Source organism: Equus przewalskii, chromosome 23, assembly GCF_037783145.1.
Source record: "Equus przewalskii isolate Varuska chromosome 23, EquPr2, whole genome shotgun sequence".
Taxonomy (NCBI): Eukaryota; Metazoa; Chordata; class Mammalia; order Perissodactyla; family Equidae; genus Equus; species Equus przewalskii.
Window position 1 is genome coordinate 8,624,601 of NC_091853.1, and position 20,290 is coordinate 8,644,890.

At 35.7% G+C, this 20,290-nt stretch overlaps 1 protein-coding gene across 10 annotated transcripts in view; it reads right to left on the reverse strand.

Moving 5' to 3' along the window:
- RC3H1 (ring finger and CCCH-type domains 1) overlaps positions 1-20,290 on the reverse strand; it is a 72,308-nt gene that overhangs the window by 14,596 nt on the left and 37,422 nt on the right. For 7 of the 10 annotated variants that reach the window (XR_011531961.1, XR_011531962.1, XR_011531963.1 and 4 more), the window contains exons 3-11: positions 19,817-19,937; positions 18,842-19,081; positions 18,021-18,196; positions 14,994-15,194; positions 11,587-11,719; positions 7,335-7,453; positions 5,731-5,843; positions 1,475-1,753; positions 924-1,138 (exon numbers count right to left, since the gene is read on the reverse strand). Coding sequence is in view for 7 of the 10 variants with exons in the window: in XM_070590919.1 (XP_070447020.1) it covers positions 924-1,138; positions 1,475-1,753; positions 5,731-5,843; positions 7,335-7,453; positions 11,587-11,719; positions 14,994-15,194; positions 18,021-18,196; positions 18,842-19,081; positions 19,817-19,937 (1,597 nt within the window). In the remaining 3 variants the exon portion in view is untranslated. The remainder of the gene's footprint in view (positions 1-923; positions 1,139-1,474; positions 1,754-5,730; positions 5,844-7,334; positions 7,454-11,586; positions 11,720-14,993; positions 15,195-18,020; positions 18,197-18,841; positions 19,082-19,816; positions 19,938-20,290) is intronic. The other 3 variants (XM_070590918.1, XM_070590916.1, XM_070590914.1) reach the window with 1 other exon arrangement.

Here is a 20,290-nt window from a genome sequence, read left to right on the forward strand (position 1 = left end):
CTATTTAGGGCATTTTTCCATAAAGTCTTTTTTTTTTTTTTTGAGGAAGATTAGCCCTGAGCTAACATCTGCTGCCAATCCTCCTCTTTTTGCTGAGGAAGGCTGGCCCTGAGCTAACATCCGTGCCCATCTTCCTCTACTTTATATGTGGGACGCCTGCCACAGCATGGCTTGACAAGTGGTGCCATGTCCACACCCAGGATCTGAACCATTGAACCCCAGGCTGCCGAAGTGGAAGTGTGCACTTAACTGCTGAGCCACCGGCCCCATAAAATCTTTTTGATTCCCCAAGTTCTCAATCACCTCCCTTGAGTCTTGTAGTTAATTTCTACCACACTAAGATTAACTACCATAACTGAACACTTAATTTTTAACATACATACACACACTCCCACATACATATACATACTCTCATAAATAGTTTTCTATTCTTTACTAATATTGGTTCTACACTACAAATGCTCTAAAAGTATACAGGCTGCAATTTTTCATATATATTACAGGGCCCAGAAAAATATTAGGTGATAGCTGAAAGGAAGAAAAATGTACTGTGTGGGTTTAATTTATACTCACTGTAATATTAAAGTCTTTATTCATGCTTGAAGAAAATTTTGGTCAGGAAATACATACTGCCTTAGCAAATTGCCATTGTCTACTTGGGTGACTTGTTATTTCTATAAATATATGAACATATTTAATATACAACTGCTTTTAGTAGTTAGGGCAAAAGGCTATAAAAATAGCTTTGCTACTTCATATATTTTGTACTATTTAGTTGCACATAAAATCTCAAGTTTTTCCCAAAGTATTAAAAAATGCATTAATTTAATCTTAAGGAGGCTACTGTAAAAATGATCACTCTTAGTTGGAATAGTTCTCATAACTCCTAAGAAAAGTGAGTGACGTCAGTGAAAGACCATTACCCTGTTGATAAGGTGCTGGTTCAAATGGTGGAGCAGCTCCTCGAGGATCCTGATAATAAACGTCTGCCTGTTGTGCTGGATACAACTGAGAACCTCGTGGGACCATCTGAAGTGGTTTGGTGACAGGCATAGCAGCCAGGTCTGTTGGCCCCCTTGGAGGTGCAGGATGTGGATTCACAGGTAAGGCAGATATACTCTTAGGGACAGATTCCAGCCTAATGGGAATAAAATTCTGCAAGTCAAGTTGAAGGTCTCAAAAATACTTCTAATGTACACAAATTGCTAAATGTGAAAAAAAGAATTGCCACAATTTGGGAAACTGGTTTCTTCCAACAGTCTCTCCTTGTACAAAATTTGCAACCTTTGATCTCATTTCACCTATGCTAATTGTGTCTTAAAAGTCACTAGCACAGGAAATAGATAGAAAAAACAACAATATAAAGCCCCTAAAATGAGTTTTTTAAAAAACAAAACACCGATTATCCTTTCTTCCCTCTACTTTATGTTTATTAAGAAGAAACTTTAAGTAAAAGTTAGGAAAAACAACATACAGGTCAGGGGGGGATCCAGGGGCACTACTGCTCAGATGGTCTATCTTTCCTGGTTTCAGACTAGAATCGTAGCTGGGATCCGTTCCTCGTGGAATCAGCTGTGCTGTATTCCCTGCTGACACAATTCCATTTGGCAGAGCAGGGGGTTTTCTGCTAGGCAGATCCACTGCACCTTCATCTGGAAGAATAGCTGCTGGAGGCAGGCCCACCTCATTAAGTTGACCCAAAGAAGCACTCAGGGGTCTCCTGGGAACCAGGCGTTTGTTCATTTTACGAAATCTACATAAAAACCAAAGGCACACACCAAAGTTACAAAACCAAAACCAAGACCTAAAACCTATTTAAGAAACAGATACAAAAGGAAAAGATTCCAAGCATATTATATTCTAGAAATTCTCCTGAAACACTGGCTCTAGCTATCAACTTGAGAACTTTTGTGTGTTTGTGTGTGTGTGTATGTGTTCTATAAAATCTCAAGCAAAACACACTAAGTATAAAATTCCTCATAACGAATACAGTTGTCTCTCAGTATCCACAAGATACTGGTTCCAGGCCCCCCACAGATATCAAAATCTGAGGATGCTCATGTCCCTTACATAAAATGGCATAGTATTTGTATATAACCGAAGCAATCCTCCTGTACACTTTAAATCATCTCTAGATTACTTCTAATACTTAATACAACGTAAATACTACGTAAATAGCTGTTATACCATATTGTGTAGGGAATAATGACAAGAAAAAACAATCTGTACACGTTCAGTATACAAGCAACGACCACAGGCCTTTCAATCTGAGGGTGGTTGAATCCACAGACGCAGAAGCCCTGGATATAGAGGGCTGACTGTATTTGTAACATTACAAATCATGCTAATTAATATTTGTACTATAACTTACTTTTACTGAAATTTCTACTTCTAAAACTTATTGGAGGAGGGGGTAGAAAAATCTTTAGAGGACAGCTTCTGAAATATTTTACTTTAGCTTCCCCCTAAATGTTTTGGGCTGTGAGCCTATATTACACATTAAGAATAAAACAAAAAGCCAGCGTGCACTGAGAAAAATTGACCATTTATTCCATTAAAAATTTTAAATAACTAAGAACAGTAATTTGTATCAGATCTGATTCAGAGATGCTGATGTTATACGTGCCTACACAAAACTGAAATCATTTAAAAAGTGGGTTAATATAAGCAATATAGAATAATGATTAAATTTTAGCAGATGCTGTGGTATTAAAGGCATGTAGATTCTTAATCTCACCACAGCAAAAAAAATTAAGCCATCAGACTCTAGTATCCTTGTTCCTCGATAATGAAAGTAAATCTATTTGCAACTGTTAGTGCATTTAAAAAACTAATTTGAAAGACAAACCCTCATAAGACTAATGCTATTTTTCCAAAAGTTTCCCATGTTTGACAAATTTCTAGGGGTAAAAACTACCCATCAGGAGTAACCACTGTTAATTTGGTATATAATAATACAGATTTTTCCCTCCATACAATGGCTTAATAGTCATATGTATGTAAGACTATTATTTACAGAAATAGGGTCATATATGACTGCTTAGTAATTTTTTTCCTCCACTTTGTAATCTGGGATATTCCCTATATCAGTACATTGCAGGTCGTTTCTAATTTTTTGCTATTAAACCAATGCAGTAACAGGTAATGAAGCGCATGTACTTGTACCCTTCTGTGAGTAACCAGAAGAATTGCTAAGTCTAATATAACATTGGAAATTGTTATAATGCTCCAAAACTATTATAACTTCTACGGATAATAAATGTCTTTTTAAATATCTCATCAAACACTGGGTAGTATCAGTTTTTGTTAACTTGACAGCTCAAAAATATCAAATTTTGTTTTAATCTGCTTTTCTTTAACAATTAGTGAAGGTGAACAAAGTTTCACATGTTTACCGGCTATTTGTATTTCTTCTGTGAACTGCCTATTTATGTTCATGATCCACATACCTACTGGTTCTTCTCTTACAGATTTGTAGCAGCTCATTTTATGTTAGTGACATCAGCCCTCTATATGTGATTTCCCCACCAATCTGTCTTTTTTTTTTAAACTGTGGTGTTTGGGCCATATCTTAGTTTTAAATTTTATGTAATCAAATTCATCAATCTTCTTCTTTATAGATGCTGGGTTGTCCTTCTCAAAAAACCATTTCCTATTATAAGATTATGTAACAACAACAACAACAACAACAATCTATAAGTACCTTATGGTTTCCTTCTTAAATACTTAAATCTGATACATTTATAGTTCATTTTGGTAGAAAGGTCAGAATCCAGTTCTAATTATTTTTCAAATGGACAGCAGTTGTTTCACCACCATCTTTCTTGTTATTGATGTGAAATGCCACTTTTAGTACACATGCTAAGTTCCTATACGCATCTGGAACGCTTTCTAGATTTTCTATTCTACTGCACTGATCTGTGTACTCCTAAGCTAATACCACAGTGTTTATCTTCACCTTAGCTCATAATTTAGGTTAACAGTTATTAGCCTAGTCTCTGTTGAAGATTTCCTTTTTCAGAATTTTCCTGGATATTTGCAAGTATTTATTATTCCAAATGAATGATTTCGTTAAGTTCCAATAATCATCATGTTAAGATTCTAAGTGGGATTTCACTGAATTTACTGTTTAAGAGAAAATAAAATCTTTATAATGCCAAGTTTTATTCAAGATCACAGTATGTTTCTTCATTTCTTCAGTTCTTCTCTTACATTCCTAGGTAGGTTACTAATTCCTGAACATTTCTTATCAGATTATTATTTGGTACTTCTTTTTTGTTGGTGTTGCTAATGTGAAACGGATCTTTAATTTTACTGTACTTTTTAACTGGTTATGTTTCCCTTTTTAGTTTATATGAGAGCAATTCACTTTTGTAAACTAATTTTTTGATTTGCTGCATCACTAAATTCTCATTTCTTTTGTTTCTGGTACTTCTCTTGAGTTTTTCCATATAATGATTTTACAGCTATTTTCTTGTTTACCTATATTAACAACTACTTCCAGAATGTTAAATAATAGTCTTACTAGGAGAAAATGTTGCCTTACTCTTGACTTTAACGAAACTTAATCTAATATTTTATAAGTATCATGCTATCCTGTTGGCTTTGAGATACAATTAATTTGAGATATAATTATCATGTTGAGAAAGTATCTATGATATTTTTGTTCTCTTAAAGGATTTTGACCTATTGTGGACATTGGATTTATTCAAATGCCTTCTGGCGTCTTTGGATATGACCACATGGTATTTCTTCTCTAACCTATAGTAATTATACTGTGCTACTTTTGCACTTACTCATGGTGTCTATTTTAATGTAGTACTGAATTCTAAGTTTTAATATTTAGGATTTAAAAAATATCAATATGTGAGATGGATCTTGAGTTTTCTGTTTTTTTTTTTTAAGGATTGGCACCTGGGCTAACAACTGTTGCCAATCTTTTTTTTTTTTTTTTTCTCTGCTTTAGCTCCCCAAACCCCCCCTGTACACAGCTGTATATCTTAGGTGAAGGTCCTTCTAGTTGTGGGATGTGGGACGCCGCCTCAACGTGGCCTGACGAGTGGTGCCATGTCCGCGCCCAGGATCTGAACCCTGGGCCGCCGCAGCAGAGCGTGCGAACTTAACCTCTCGGCCACGGAGCCGGCCCCTTCAGTTTTCTTTAATTGTGCTATCTTTGTCAAATTTAGTGTTAGCATTACACTGGCTTTATTAAAAAAATGAAGAGGTTTTCCTTTCTTTCTACTATGTGCTGGAAAATTTAACATCGTTGGAATTATCTGGTCCTTGAAATTTGAAAGAATCTATGAAACTGTATGAAACTTAGCCTGGCAATAAAATTATTTCTTGAATAGAGCAAAGGGCAAATTTTTCCACTGGAAATGCATTATTCAATTACTTAAAATGAGTCAGTTAAAACTTATGAAAATCCTTAAAATTTTTATTCTTTGGGGGAAGTGAAAATGACTTACTTCTAGATTTAGTTAAGCATAGTTTCCCTATTTGTTGGCACAATGTAATGGAAGCTGAAGAAACTGCTTCAGTTTTCTTTTTTAAAATTCTGTATTACTTTCTAAACATTTCCTGTTCCATAAAGAGAATACACATTTCCATAAAGAGAATACAACTACTCCTTCTGCATTTCTCAATGGCAGCAAATTACTCTACTTAATGATTCTACCTTATTCTATAACAAGCTAGGAGAAGGCTGAGTCTAATGACTTTCACTCTTACTTTTCCAGTTCCTCTTGTGAGTGTGCAAACGTACAGCTGGCTCCCCGAGGGCATCCTCCTCTCTGCTTCATATCTCGACACATGTATGTTTTGTATTTGCTATGCTGTGGGGGCTAAAAACAAAATTAAAACATTAGGCATTAAAAAAGAAAAGACGTAAATTCTACGTTGCCATTTTAGAATCTTGATAATCTAGATGAGTAACTCAGACTAATTCACACACTTATGTTGACTGCCAGAGCAAAGTCCTGGAAAGTCATTTTGTCTGAAGTCTCAGAGGGTCCAAAAACAAATAAATTAATGAAAAGGAATTTAGTCCTGATTTTTCTGATATGTTGGTATTAATTCTCAAACATGTAGCACTATATAAGTTCTTGATCAAATCTCATAAGGGCTCTGATCTTTCCAGATTTTACAATGGACAAACCACTGGGGTTTAGGACTTCCAAATGTTTAAACTCTCTTCTAATATTTGTTTTGGACAATGTTCAGTATAGCTATACCTATAATTAAGTTTCCTAATAACACACCACAAAGCTACAATAGGCCCTTTCACTGAAGAATATTCTGTAACCAATTCTTGACATGCAGAAGAATATACCAAGGACTTAAAATATCCCCAAAAGTACAAACGAAGCTTATTATTTACAACTCAGGGATAAGGCAGGAGGATGCTTTTGGGAGTTAATGAGATATCAAACACAACACTAAGTTAAATCAAATTTAATGTATTTTTTCATTTATTAGCAGAACTTACAAGTTAATATTATTTTTGTTACATTCTTCATGATGTCTAATGGAAAAGGGAGTTAAAAATAGGTTTCTAATTTCTTAATCATAAAATAAAGCTCTGATCTGTGCTTAGATTGATTAGGAAAATCATATCCGTATTATTCTACTTAGCAGGACATTTTTAATATTTCTTGCCTCTCAAAGATTAAAGGAATATTGCACAATCTATTGTTAATATTTACTTAAGCCAGATAAATTAATAAAGTTTTAATTTCTCAAGCTTACTACTACAAAATAAAAAATCTAGTGAACCTAACATAAATCCAGATGGCAAAACAAAATTATTGGGAGTAAAATGAAAAACTCTAGCCATAACATAAGCTATTATATTGTACTGCTATACATTTCATTGAAAAATATTTGAGTAAAATTTGGCTCACTGGCATAACAGATATTATACATGAAAAATGTTAAACTACTAATACAGAAGAAGCCTTTACAAATATGTGAACAGTAGTGGAGAGAGAGAGCATTAGCCCTAGACAGTGATACCTATTGTCAAACTGAAATGTAACAGTAACCAAAGAGAATAATTTTATCTAAATGAAATAACTTTTAGCACAGAATCAAATGCTGCTATATCCAACATGAAAAATGATTCTAGCACAACATTAGACCAACAAAGATGATTTCATTCCACTGTTGTCAGATAAAATTACTAGGCGAATCCAGTAACTGGCTGCTAACCACACTGAGCTAATTTACGGTTTCTACAGTCAGTCTCAAAGTATTCATGTGATCTCGTTGGCTCTGTTAGTGTCTGTAAGAATACCCACAGTGGCTTACTTTTAGGTTTCCAACGTCTCTCTTACCTGCTGTTGATCTGCTCCTTTTTTGCTGTGGTTCTGGATATAATCAACCAGCCCATGTACCACTGTACGCACAGCAACCAGCCCATTTTCTAGCTGTTCCCAAGTAGGAGGAGGAGCATCTACACAACAAAGAAAAGAATTTTTATAACTATGCTATTCAATGTTTTGCCCAATATTAAATTAATAAAGGCGTTAATGCTGGTACTACAGTGAAATCAGATTAAGGTTCATATAGCTTTTCAGGTAACAGCTTATTCAGCTAAACATCATTTTAAGGGAATGGACATATTCTTTTAAAGAGGGGTTGCGAACTAAAATAATGACAAGGAAGGTAACAGAAAGGAATTAAGTAGGCCAGCCAACAAATGGCAATTGTCATTAGACCCTCAGTATTGGAAATGACAAGAGAGAGTGATAGGGACTATTTTGAAATGCAGATATGTCTCACACCTGAAGTTATGGCTACAATTCAACTTTAGCTGACTGTCGTTACGTGAAGATGCAAGGCCAGCAGTACCAGATATACCACCAGGGAAAGCTGGTGGAAAGACATACCAGGGAAAGCTGAAATTTGAGATTCTTATGTAAAATTACTCAGTTTTTAAGTGTTGGCACCTGAAAAATTTAAAATATTGTACAGACCAACACAATATGGACGAAACACAAATTGATACAGTCAGCCACCTGTAATGTCTATTTTGAAATTCTGTATAAATCAAGTATTGGTAAACAGAATGTTTAAAAAGTTAAAAAAAAAAAACTATTATATAAAGCAACTCTGCTCTACATCCTCTGCTTCATTTAATAAGTATTTGTCCAGTACCAGCACTGTGATTTTATAAAGGAAAAACTAGCCATAAGGCTAAGTATAAAATATTCTCTAAAAGAAATATAAAATGAAGTGAGAACACAGATGTAGAGATGACTTCCTGTTGGAGACCTTCTGAAAGACTTCTAGGTGATGGCATTTGAACTAGGCTTTGAAGGACACGTGGGATTTCCAGAGGAAAAAAGAATGAAGAAGTAAAGAAGGTGAAGAGAACAGTCATACAAAAAAGTATTTTTTGGAACACCTACTAAGTCACAGGTATTGTTCTAGTTGCTGGGGAAGCAGTAACAAAACAAAGATCTCCAGGGGCTGGCCCTGTGGCACAGTGATTAGGTTCCACATGCATCATTCACTTGGGCAGCCTGGGTTTGTGGGATCAGATCCCAAGCGTGGACCTGCACCACTCATCAGCCATGCTGTGGTGGCAACCCACATACAAAAGAGAGGAAGACTGGCAGAGATGTCAGCTCAGGGCTAGTCTTTCTCAAGCAAAAAAAAGGAAGATTGGCAACAGGTGTTAGCTCAGGGCAAAACTTCCTCAGGGGGGAAAAAAATCCCTGTTACATTCAAGGAGAGGAGCCAGAAAATAAATAAGATAAATAATCAAAATATGAAGTATTTAGATAATGATGAGTTGAATGAACAGAGCAAAAAAGGGGAGTGGGAAGGTATGTGTAAAATTTTAGACAGGGTAGCCTGAGAAGGCCTCCTTGAGAAGGTTACATGTGATTCAAGACCTGAAAGAAGGGTTTCAAAGTGTGCCATGCAGACAGATTGGAAGAAAAACATTTCAGGCAGAGGGAACAGCAAGTGCAAAGGCTCTGATGCAGGAGCATGCCTGGCATGATCCATGTGATGAAACCGGAGAGGAATGAATTAGGTGGAAAAAGAGTAGGAGACAAGGTTGGAGAGAGGTAAAGGAAGACTAGATCATGTGAGACCCAGGATGTCATGGTAAAGGTTGTGGCTTTTACTGAATGATGGAAAGTGCAGGAGAATTTTTGAGCAGAGGGGTAACAGAATCACTCTGACTCCTATGCTAAAACCAGACGGAAAATAGGCAGCTATTGCATAATCCACAGAGATGAGGTTGGTAGCAGCAAAGGTGACAGGTAGGGATTCTGGATAGATTTTAAAGGTAGGGCCTACAAGATATGCTGATAAATCAGATGTGCCTTATAAGAGAAAGAAGAGTTGAGCATATCTCCAAGGTGTTTGGACTGAGGAAATGGAAGGATAGAGTTGACACTAACAGGAATGGGTGTGTGCAGAAGGATTTGGAATTCACTTTTGAACAGATTAAGTTTGAAATTATTAAATATTCAAGTAGAGCTGTTGCATGTTGAGCAGGCAGGTGGATATACAAAAGAATTCACAAAGAAGGTCTGGGCTAGATGTACTGTATTTCACAGATTTTAAAACACACCATCAATCATAAAACAACACTGTTAAATGCTGCTAACAGGTCAAATACAATGAGAACCAAGAAATGACGTTTGGAATTAGCTACATGGAAGTCATCTGTGACTTTATCAAAAGCGTTTTGATTGAGTGGTACAGACAAATGCCTGATTGGAGTGAGTTCAAGAGAGTGCTACAAAAAGGAGAGAAATGGAGTAAGAAGTGAATGTCAAATGGTGTCAAAAGTGGGTTATGATGAGAGGAATAACAGTACGTTTGTATGTTGATACAAATACTCTAGTAGAGAAGGAAAACTGATGATCTAAGAAACAGAGGATATGGGAGGGATATACTTGACAAGATGATATCAGTATGTGAGGAGAGGGTGGCCTTAGCTAGGAGTACGGTTTATCCACTTTTAGGACACAAGTAGAGCAGAATATATTGGCACAGATGCAGGTAGATAGGTTGGTGGTTGACGTGGCAGTGAGCAATCTTTTGATTGCTAGAATGATCAAAGTACAGAAGTGAAAAAAAAATCACTGTGTTCTAGGAATAGACCTGATCTGGTCTGATCAAGTAATTTTGGCAGTAAATCTACAAAGGTAGGCTGATAAGAAATTAGAGGGCTCTGAATGCCATAGCCAAGAATTCCAAACTTTACTCTATAAGCAGTGGGGTGTCACTGAAAGTTTGAGTGCAGACATTAGGATCAGAGACATGATTTATTTTGCAGCAGTAAGCAGACTAGATGGGAAGAATTAAAAGAGTATAGGAAAATGGAAAGCATTTAGTCTCAGGAAAAGGAATGAGGGCTTCACTAAGGCAGTATTAATAGGCACAGGATGCAGGGATATGGTGAAAGAAGAACAGATAGGTCCTGTTGTCGGAAATAGTATGTAGAGCTAGTGAGAGGAGAAAAGATATGAGGTAAGACAAAAGACTCAGGTTTTAAGCTTACACATCTCAGAGAATGAGGTCATTTACACAGAGACAGAACACAGGAGGAAGAGCAGGTATCAAGTAAAGATGAGTTTACTCTGAAACACATAGAGGAGATGATGAAGAATCTCAGAAAGCATTTGGGAAATTGGGTCTGGAGTAATGAAGAGATATAGTGATAGAGACATCTGGGAGTCTATTATCTATAAAGAGATAATACCTGACACTGGGAATGAATGATCACCATCAACAGAAAGTGTAGAGAAAACAAAACTCCAAGAACACACCAGTCTACTCCCTAGTGGGCAGGAGAGGCAAGAGCTACCAAGACAGCAGCAGCAATCAGATAGGTCAGAAGAGAACCATGAGGCTATAAAAAGATAAGGGAACGAGAGAGATTCTATATCAAGGAAGCAGTCAGGATCATTATCAAATGCTGAGGACAAATCAAGTAATTTTAGGACTAAGAAGAAGACTTTGAAATGAGAAACTGGGAAATTACTAGTGAATGTTCAGTTTTAGTTTAGTAATAGGAATAAACACAGGGACAGCAACAGGATACAAGCTAAAATATCTTAGATGTAAGTATTAGGCAAAAAATAGAAGGTTGGGTGATTTTCAGGTCAAGGAAAACGAGCATGAAAAGGGCTGACAAAGTAAAGATGCAAGAGAGGATATTTGATGGAGTGAGATACGGTACAGAAGGAAAAAACAGGGCCAAGAAAATGCAACTAAGGACATATGACACAGAAAAAAATGAGAAAACTTGAGTTTTGTCAAAAGAGATGAGAATGGTAAAATACGGCACAGTTTTGTGATGAGAAGAAGAAGAAATATAAAGGATCCCAGAGAGAATTTATTTTCCTGGTGAAGTGCGCAGCACAGTATAAATAAATATTAATTGAAGTAATAAAGAGACAGATGGACAAGACTGGGGCCAGAAACTTAAAATACTGTAGAAAAGATCTAGAATAACTATCCTGAGAAATTCTAGAGTAATGTAACAAAAGATAATTACAAGAATCATTGAGCAGCACTGAGGCACACATAGGGTAGTCTGTTAATCTCCCTCAGGTTTACCTGGACTAGGGTCGATGTTTGCTAACAGCTCCAAATGGGGTCTTAGTCGGTTCAAGTTCGCTGGATCTCCAGTCCGCTGGAGAGCAATTGTTAGTTCCTGAACACTTTGTGCAAAAGAGGCTGGGGTCTGCAACTTAAAAAAAGATAAACATTAACTTTCCCAAAGGCCAGATAATCCTTTTTAAATAAAGCTTATTTACAATATCACAATCATTTCTGCAACTTATTAAATTTAATTTTTATCCTCCCACACATCCCACACTTCAGCCAGATTGGACTGCCTGCTACGTGAACAAACCCTGCACTTCTTTGCATCCACAGCTTGACATGTTGTATACTCTCTTCCCTCTGCTGTCACAGTCCTCAAACGTGAGACCTTTCTTGATTCCTCAATTTGGAAGATTCTTCCCATCTTATGTTCTATAACGCTATGTTAGTTTGGCTCTTGGGGTCCTTCCAAATGATTGAAATTTGGAAATACAGTCTAGAGTAATGCTATACAATAGCAAGAACAATGAAACTGAACTCAGTCAAACTGAGTTTGAGTTCAAGTTCTGTTACGGATCAAAGATCATAACGCCAGATATAACCCTTACAGACTCAATCTGAAGTCCATCTGCTAACATGGACTAAATAATTTCAAAAGACCACTCCAGCTCAAAAAATCCTAAATTGGTTTGGGATTCTTGGAGGCTATCAGGTTGTATATTTCCCTAAGGCTTAATGACACACACTCGTGCATTAACTCCCTAAGTTGGCCATATATATGACGTATAACAGGAAAAGAAAATTGATTATGTGATAGTAACTAAGGGTTCTTATTTGGAAACATTTAGCTCTCTATGTATTTTATTAATATAGACGAGAATTTTCCTCCCACAAAAGGTCACTCTATAAAAGGTAATTTTTTAAAAAGCATACATTTTAAAAAACATGGAAAATAACACAACCATCATTAGAATGGTGACATGCCTTTATTCAATTTTTTCATCTTTGCATGTTTTTAATACACTTATAATCAGCCATTTATAAACTTACGATTTTGGCTACCATTAATATTATAACAGAAGCATTTTTATATTGCTAACCATTTTTACTATGAAATATTTCAAAGAAAAGTAACTAATACAATGATAATATCCATGTATCCACCACCAAGGCTTAATGAAAATGTTTCACTAATGGTTTTTTTTTTTTTAAATTGTTACTTATCAGCTGAAGAGAGTATCTGTCTTAACTATGATTCTAATGGCCATATAACAGTGTTCTGAGCAGACAGATCTTAACTTCTTTAACCATCCCCTTATTTTCTCCTTTATAAATAATGCCACAATTAACATCTTTGAGCTCATAATCTTTTTGAAGTATTTAAAGGATTATTTTCTTAAAATAAATTCCTGGGAATAGTAAATTTGGTCAAAGGACATGAAAATTTTGAGTTTTTATTCACTGACAAATTGTCTCCCAAAATATCTGTAATGCATTTTATAAACCATCAGCAATAAATGAGAGTATTTTTTTTTCCACTAATTTTAACAGGCAATATTTGGTATGTCACTGTTCTAAATGTGTATTTAATTATTACTGGGACCTAATTCTATCCCATCAATTACATATATTTCCTCTTTGTGAACTGTTAATTCATGTTTCTTTATCCATTAGTTTACTAGGATTATTGCTTTTCTTATCACTTTTTAATAAATTCTCTATTTGTATGGTCCAATACAGTAGCCATTAGCAACATGTGGCTATTTAAATTAAAATTAAATTAAATTAAAATTTTAGTTGATCAGTTGGCACAAATCATATTTCCAGTGCTTAACAGCCACGTGTGGCTAGTGATCACCATATTGGACAGTACATATACAGAACATTCCATTAACACAGAAAGTTCTATTGCTCTATATAATAATAAGATGTCACATACATGGCAAAGTTTGTTGTACGAAAGTCTCCAGATATTAAATTCAAATTATTGCTCATGATGTGAGAAAACTATTATAGGATAAACACCTAGCTACACGGTCTAGCTCAGACAAAAAGGTCAATCTCCTTGTACAACCTTTCTAAAAAGCAAGCGAAGTTTCTCTTCAGGGGTAGAAAGCTACTCCTTTAAGAGATCATTACTAAAGTTTCAATATGTTATAACCAATCAGTTGCATAATTTCAAACCTAGCAGTTGTAGGTAAAGCTTGGTTTAAGTTATCTAGGGAAGACTTATAGGACAGAACTGAATATTATGCACCAAGCTGCTATAAAACACATTTTCCAATTCTCCTTTGACATTAATCTACTACTTACGCAAAGAATTCTATCTTTGGGAATAGCAAAGAAAAAAAAGGAAGGACAGAATAGTATGGAAACAGGTTTAGTGGTTAAGAACATGGATTCTAGAGTCAGAATGCCCAAGTTCAGATACCGCTCTGTCACTTATTACCTATGTGATCCTGGAGAAATATACTTAACCCCTCTCTGTCTCTATATAAAAGTGATAATATAGGACTGTTGAGAGGAATAAATGAACAATTTAAAACCACCAAACGCATAGTAAGGTCTCAGTAAATGTTAAATGTTATTATATTTAGGCTACTCTTACATCTTGACCTTATTTCTCTAAATTAAATGTAGGGTGGACTCTAATGTATAATCATCCCTGTGCTTCTACGTATTTAAGGTAAAATAGTAAAAATTAAATACTATCATTTAACATAATATATTTACATGGCACTTTAAGACTTTTTAATAGCACTTTCATATATTTCATGTTGAACTGTAACAAAAACAGTTACAGTATTACTCCAGTTTTAAGAGAATTAAATATAGCTCAGAGTCAGAAAGAAATAATAGAGCCTGACCTAAAATTCATGTGGACCCTAATGATCTTTTTACCATAACAAACAACAGATAAAGTAGAAATAAGTTTACTGAAAATATAATCAAACTTAGAATGACTGGTAACTTATGTGAAACTTATGATGTGAGGTTTCATAAGAAACCTCAATGTATACATCTTCCAGACCATTAAATGGCTGCTATAGGAAAACAATAAAGGCATTCAGAAAATGGGTTTAACTAACACAAAGATCAAAACTCAGAGAACAATAGAAGAAGGGAGAGAGGTAATGATAAAATAGAGATGGGAGACCCCCAAGGGAATATGAGACAGTGCTGGATAATGCATTCTACCACTAATCAAATCTTATATGAGTAATGTCAGTTATACCTCAATTTTAAAAAATCTTTATATAAACAAACTGGTATTATGATGTGACTAGTTATGACAAGACACTAGGCTACATTTACAAGAGCCTGACATACACTAATCACTTTAATATACATTTGTCAAATAACTGAATTACCAAGACTCCAAGATTAGTCAAAGAAGTAAGGAACAAAAAAGGGTCTACCTTGTCAATAATGGACTGCATATGAGATTTGTGAGACTGGTCTCCATAAAGCAAAGAGGACCATTGGTCTGGTGCAATTCGTAAGCCTGCTTCCATCGCAATCTGCACTATCTGGGAGTCATGTTCTCGCCGCAGAGCTTCATAGGTTCTAAATTCTTCTTTCAGCTGCATCAAAGAAGAGTCTTCATCACGTTTGGTGACCTAATAAGATACATATAATCTCATGAGTCAGGTAAGAAACAAAATGGGTTTATACTTTATATGACCACATACAGCTAACAGATCATTTTTAATGTAACAAACAAATTTCTTTTAGCAACAATAGCAAGATTAAAATGAAACACACTGCTGTGCCTAGAAAACATTTCCCCCTTTACAGATGTCAAAATCTTCTGAATAGGTCTTACAGAAAGAAACAAAGAATGAATATGTGCTGGAACGAAATCCAAAGATTGCATAGACCTTAACACACATAGATGCAGTTTAACTTTTATGTGTGTATAAATACATTTTTGAAAAGAAGAAAATACTCATACAGGTATAATTATTCTGAAAAGTAATGTATGTTTCTTCTCCATAATTGGGGATTATTACTCTTGGGCCTGCCTGGCATTGAGCCTGGTGGTACTCATACCTGAAAGAGCTTCAGATGCCGGTGAGATTCTTAGGATGACTAATTTGTACTTGGCTTAATTCTTCATGGAGTTTTATAGTTTGGGCCACCATTAGAAAGTGTAATTCTGAGATGCTGGACTAGAATAACCATGATGATGATAATAATATCTTTTCATAATAAAGATAATTAACGCTTATTGAGCACTTAGTATGTGCCAGTCAGTGTGTTAAGTTACCTTATTAACAATTATATTGACGTATTAACTCATTTAATTCTTTAAACTTGTTGAGGTAGGTACTATTGCTATCACCCCCAATAATTCACATTTTGAGTCAAGCTGAATTTTAGGCAAAAGGCTTAAAAAATCAAAGTAAAAATAACTAATTCTAGTCTAGGATCACCTATATCCTAACTTATTTTAGGACCTATTTTGCCTTGTTAACCTTTTATTCCCAAAAGGACTCAAATTCCTCTAGTAGAAAATTTCCATTTTTTCGTCCCACCAAAGAAACTACAGAATATTTTAGTCAAGACTTCTAGGTCATATAGACATTATACTTAAAAATGTATTTTACATTCTTATTAGAAGAAGGTCTAACAAATTTTGTTAGGTAAGTCCATAGAAAGACCAAACAGATTAAAAAATCAAGAACTACAGTCACAAAAACTAAATATATTTTGAGAGTATTCAAAGGCAAGTCAAAAGACCAAATGCATATGTATACGTATGAAGACAAACTCTCAACATAGGCTAACCCTCATTAAAATGTAAAAGATGCTTTCCATATGATATACTGGTTCCCTGGCTCTCAAAACTCTCTTTAACTGAAAACAATCAAAGATTTCCAAGAGATGCAATGTCTAACAATGACCAGAATTACCCTGCAGCCTGAAAAAGCTTTTCAAATAGAAATAAAAGAAATGCTGAAAGGACACAGTGAGAACACAGCTATATGGACACATACACTTACAAAGAAGAATGGAAAATGCAGTCTGATTTGAGTTCCATGAGGAAGATGCAATGGGTATTGGTAGACACTTAACAGAAACTCTGTCATAGTGAATGAAGTTTACAATGAGAGAAGATAAATCTTTTCATAATTGGGAGTGTAGTACAAACTACCACCAAGAGAAGAAAGCAGATAGACAATGAAACAAAGGGAAATAATCATGACCCAAGTAAAAAATAATTGGATGTTTACAGATTTCTAACTTTTTTTTAACTATTAATGCTTTTAATTAGAATTGAGAGAGGTTCACTTTGTGGGTATTCTGGGGTTTTGAGCCCCTTATTTTCACAGAGGAAGGCTGGATTTCCTTTCCTTTCCTTTTATTTTTTAAGCTTCCTATATTGTATCCGTCTGGTGCTGTTAATGGAGAGAGAGAACAAGTAACACTGTAAGCAGACAGACATTCTGAAATGTAGCCTGGATTACACAGTACATTCATGTTATTACAACATTATAACAAATGTGAGTTATTCAGGGACAATCTGGAGTTTTTTTGGCAATAGGTTGTGACAGCTCCAGAGGTACCTAAAGAAAACGAGAAGGGGTGTTACAGACCTGGAGTCCACACTCCCATTTTCAGTATATAATCTGACTCTAGAAAGAAACCGAATAATGTTGGCATTTACTAGAGCTTTTAAAAATATTGTCAAATTAAATCTGAATGCTCTCCTATTGACTTTGTGAACCATTTTATCCTTCTCAAAAAATGAGAGAACAGAATATAGCATGATGGCAAATGTGGGGTTTTTTTAGTTTGAGTGTCAGATGAGAGAATGTGGTGACCTCACGAATAGATTTCCTCATAGCTTGCAAGAATTAACAATTTTTTAGAGACATGCTTTCCTGGTCCATAAAGTACTGGTTGTGTTGCATCAGAAGCAAGAAGCCTTGACATCAAGAAGTCAGGAAAATAGGATGAACAATAAATGGCAGAGAGTGGGCACCCGTGTCTGAAGTGGTGCTGATTACATGTGGGATACAAAAGAATCTGTCCAGCATTACTACATACCCTGAAGCCAGAATGGCAAGTGGAGCTCCAGTATTGTGTCCGTGAAATTACACCATGGGCAAATAGCCAAATAAAACTTATTCCTGCTTCAATGACTCTCTCTTTAGACCATTTTGCTTATAGTTTTGGTGGAAAACTGACCCAGCTTATTAGTCTCTTCCAATACAAAAATCTCCAAGCCTTGGTTTGATCTATGTGGTTCAATATCTAACACAGAAAACTCAATATACCAAGATTTAACTTTAATAGGACACTTTCTGCATTCTTTAAAAGAATTGCTGAAATTTTCTGAAAAGATACAGGCAACTTTATTAAATTCAAACTTTTTACTACTTAAGTTTGGGGAAAGGACAAAGTTTCCTTTTAAGCTGAAATTTAACATAGGTTCATACCTTGAAGCAGGAGGCTCGATAAAGGAGCTGGACGACGTGTCCGATGCTAGTTTTAGAGGCTTGAGGAAATCGTGGCTCCAACCTTTGCACCACAAAGAGAACCAACACTTTTCTTGACAAAGCAGAACCATCTTCTAAGGCCAGGAGAACCAGCTTTAGAGCTTCCTCCTGCATTGCTAGGAAAAGTTGAGCAAAACCAAAATTCATCATGTGCAAAGATCAGATAAATCCCTTTATGAGAAGGGCAATATTCAATAATTTCTGCAGGTACCACTTAACGGGCAACACAATAACAGATATTTACAGTTACACTTTTTAACCATTTCGGGGCAATTTTGTATTACATTCCATACATTTTACGTAACACAGCAGATGAAAGACCAATACAGTTAAGAAAAACTTATATCAAAAATGAATAAACTGGGGCCAGCTCTGTGAGTTGGGTTCACATGCTCCACTTAGGTGGCCCTGGGTTTTGTCAGTTCGGATCCTGGGCGTGGACCTAGCACCACTCATCAGGCCATGCTGAGGTGGCGTCCCACACAGCACAACTAGGAGGACCTACAACTAGAATATACAACTACGTACTGGGGGGCTTTGGAGAGAAGGAGAAAAAAAAAGAATAAACTTTTGGCATTGAGAGAAAAATTTTAAGTGCTCTGAAAAACTGACATGGAATTACCCAAGCCATGACTGCCAAGTAGGATGCTGCCTGGTAACAACAGAATATTGCAAAGAACTAGCCTCTGTATATCACTTAGAGTCGCTACCTCATACTTTTAAATTACTAGTATAGTAAATATCAAACTTTAATTATATACCTGGTCCAAGGAACTGGCAGCCCCTAGCCCTGACTGCTGCCCAAAGATTGGAAGAGAGTTGCTGAGGATTCTGGTGCTGGAGAATGAGCTCTGTAACTGTTCGTTCACCTAAAGACCGAGCTGCCCGCATGGCACGAACCCTGCCTTCTTCTTCCACTAGCTGGCAGTGGACCAGAGTCACCAGCTTCCTCTGCATCGGGCGACTCAGAACACTCTGAGTAGTGCTATTCAGACCCACTCCTGTGAAAGAGAGTAAAAAGTTATTTAGTAGGTTTACAACGTAATTTTAGAGTCCAGGAAAACTTCCTCTGACGGGCTCACTTATGAGTATGTGAACAGTTCTGGGTTCTACTAGAATATTTAAAATAAACAATAAACAAAATTACACAACTGAAGCCCTGTTTACATTTTAAAAGTATACAAAACCTGTTATCTCATGCAAATGTAACACTATGACATTAAATATACCATTATTCATTTTAATCATGGAGGAATAAAGAAAAAAAGGCCAGACAACATTAATAATTAGTTTAAGACCCAAATCTTGAGGTCATAACAGTTCTGGCATATTACTTCATAGCTGTTAATCTTACTTTCCTAATGAAATAACAAGCTGTAATGGCAAGGCAGTAATAGCAACTTCCAATTTTATTACATCTCCTATAGCATACCACATAAAAATGGATAGAAGGCAGGCAATTCAGAGGTGTCAAATGATGGGAAGCCCTTCCGAAACCACTAGTGTACTTACACTTACTTCTGCAACTCATTAAAATAATGTTTCTAACATCACAGAAACTCTAAATTCACTACTTTATTTGATGTGGTTTGCAATGATAATATTCAGCACCGGTAGGTTTGGTTTATAACAAACAAATGAACTTCATTAATATCCATTTAAAGCCCACAATTTTTATGGTAATAAAAGCATCTTTAATAAACACTTTTCAGCATGGATAATTGCATCTGATTTACCTCTAGCACTGCTGAGTGGTTTCAGGTACAATGCTAATTCTTCTACACATTTCTTGGCTTCCTCATAATGCTTTGTATCTTCAACCCCACTACACAAAGTAATGGGCTGTTGCTCAGGGACCTAGAGGTCAAAAGAAAAGGTCTGTTTTGGTGCTCACTAATTAATCATCTCTAACACTGGTAACATCAAAACTTCTACTAAATTTACTAAATTCTTTCAAAAGATCTTGTCTATACACACACACACACACACAATTTATTGCATTTTTTGCATTTTGTTTAGTTTCTGTAACAGCTTTAATGAGACATAATTTGCATACTATATAACTGATCCATTAAGGTATATAATTCGATGGCTTTTAGTATATTCACAGCTGTGTAACCATCACCACAATTTTAAAACATTTTCATCACCTCCAAAAGAACCCCATGCACTTTTAACTACCACCCCTCTCATATATCCTCCCAACCCCT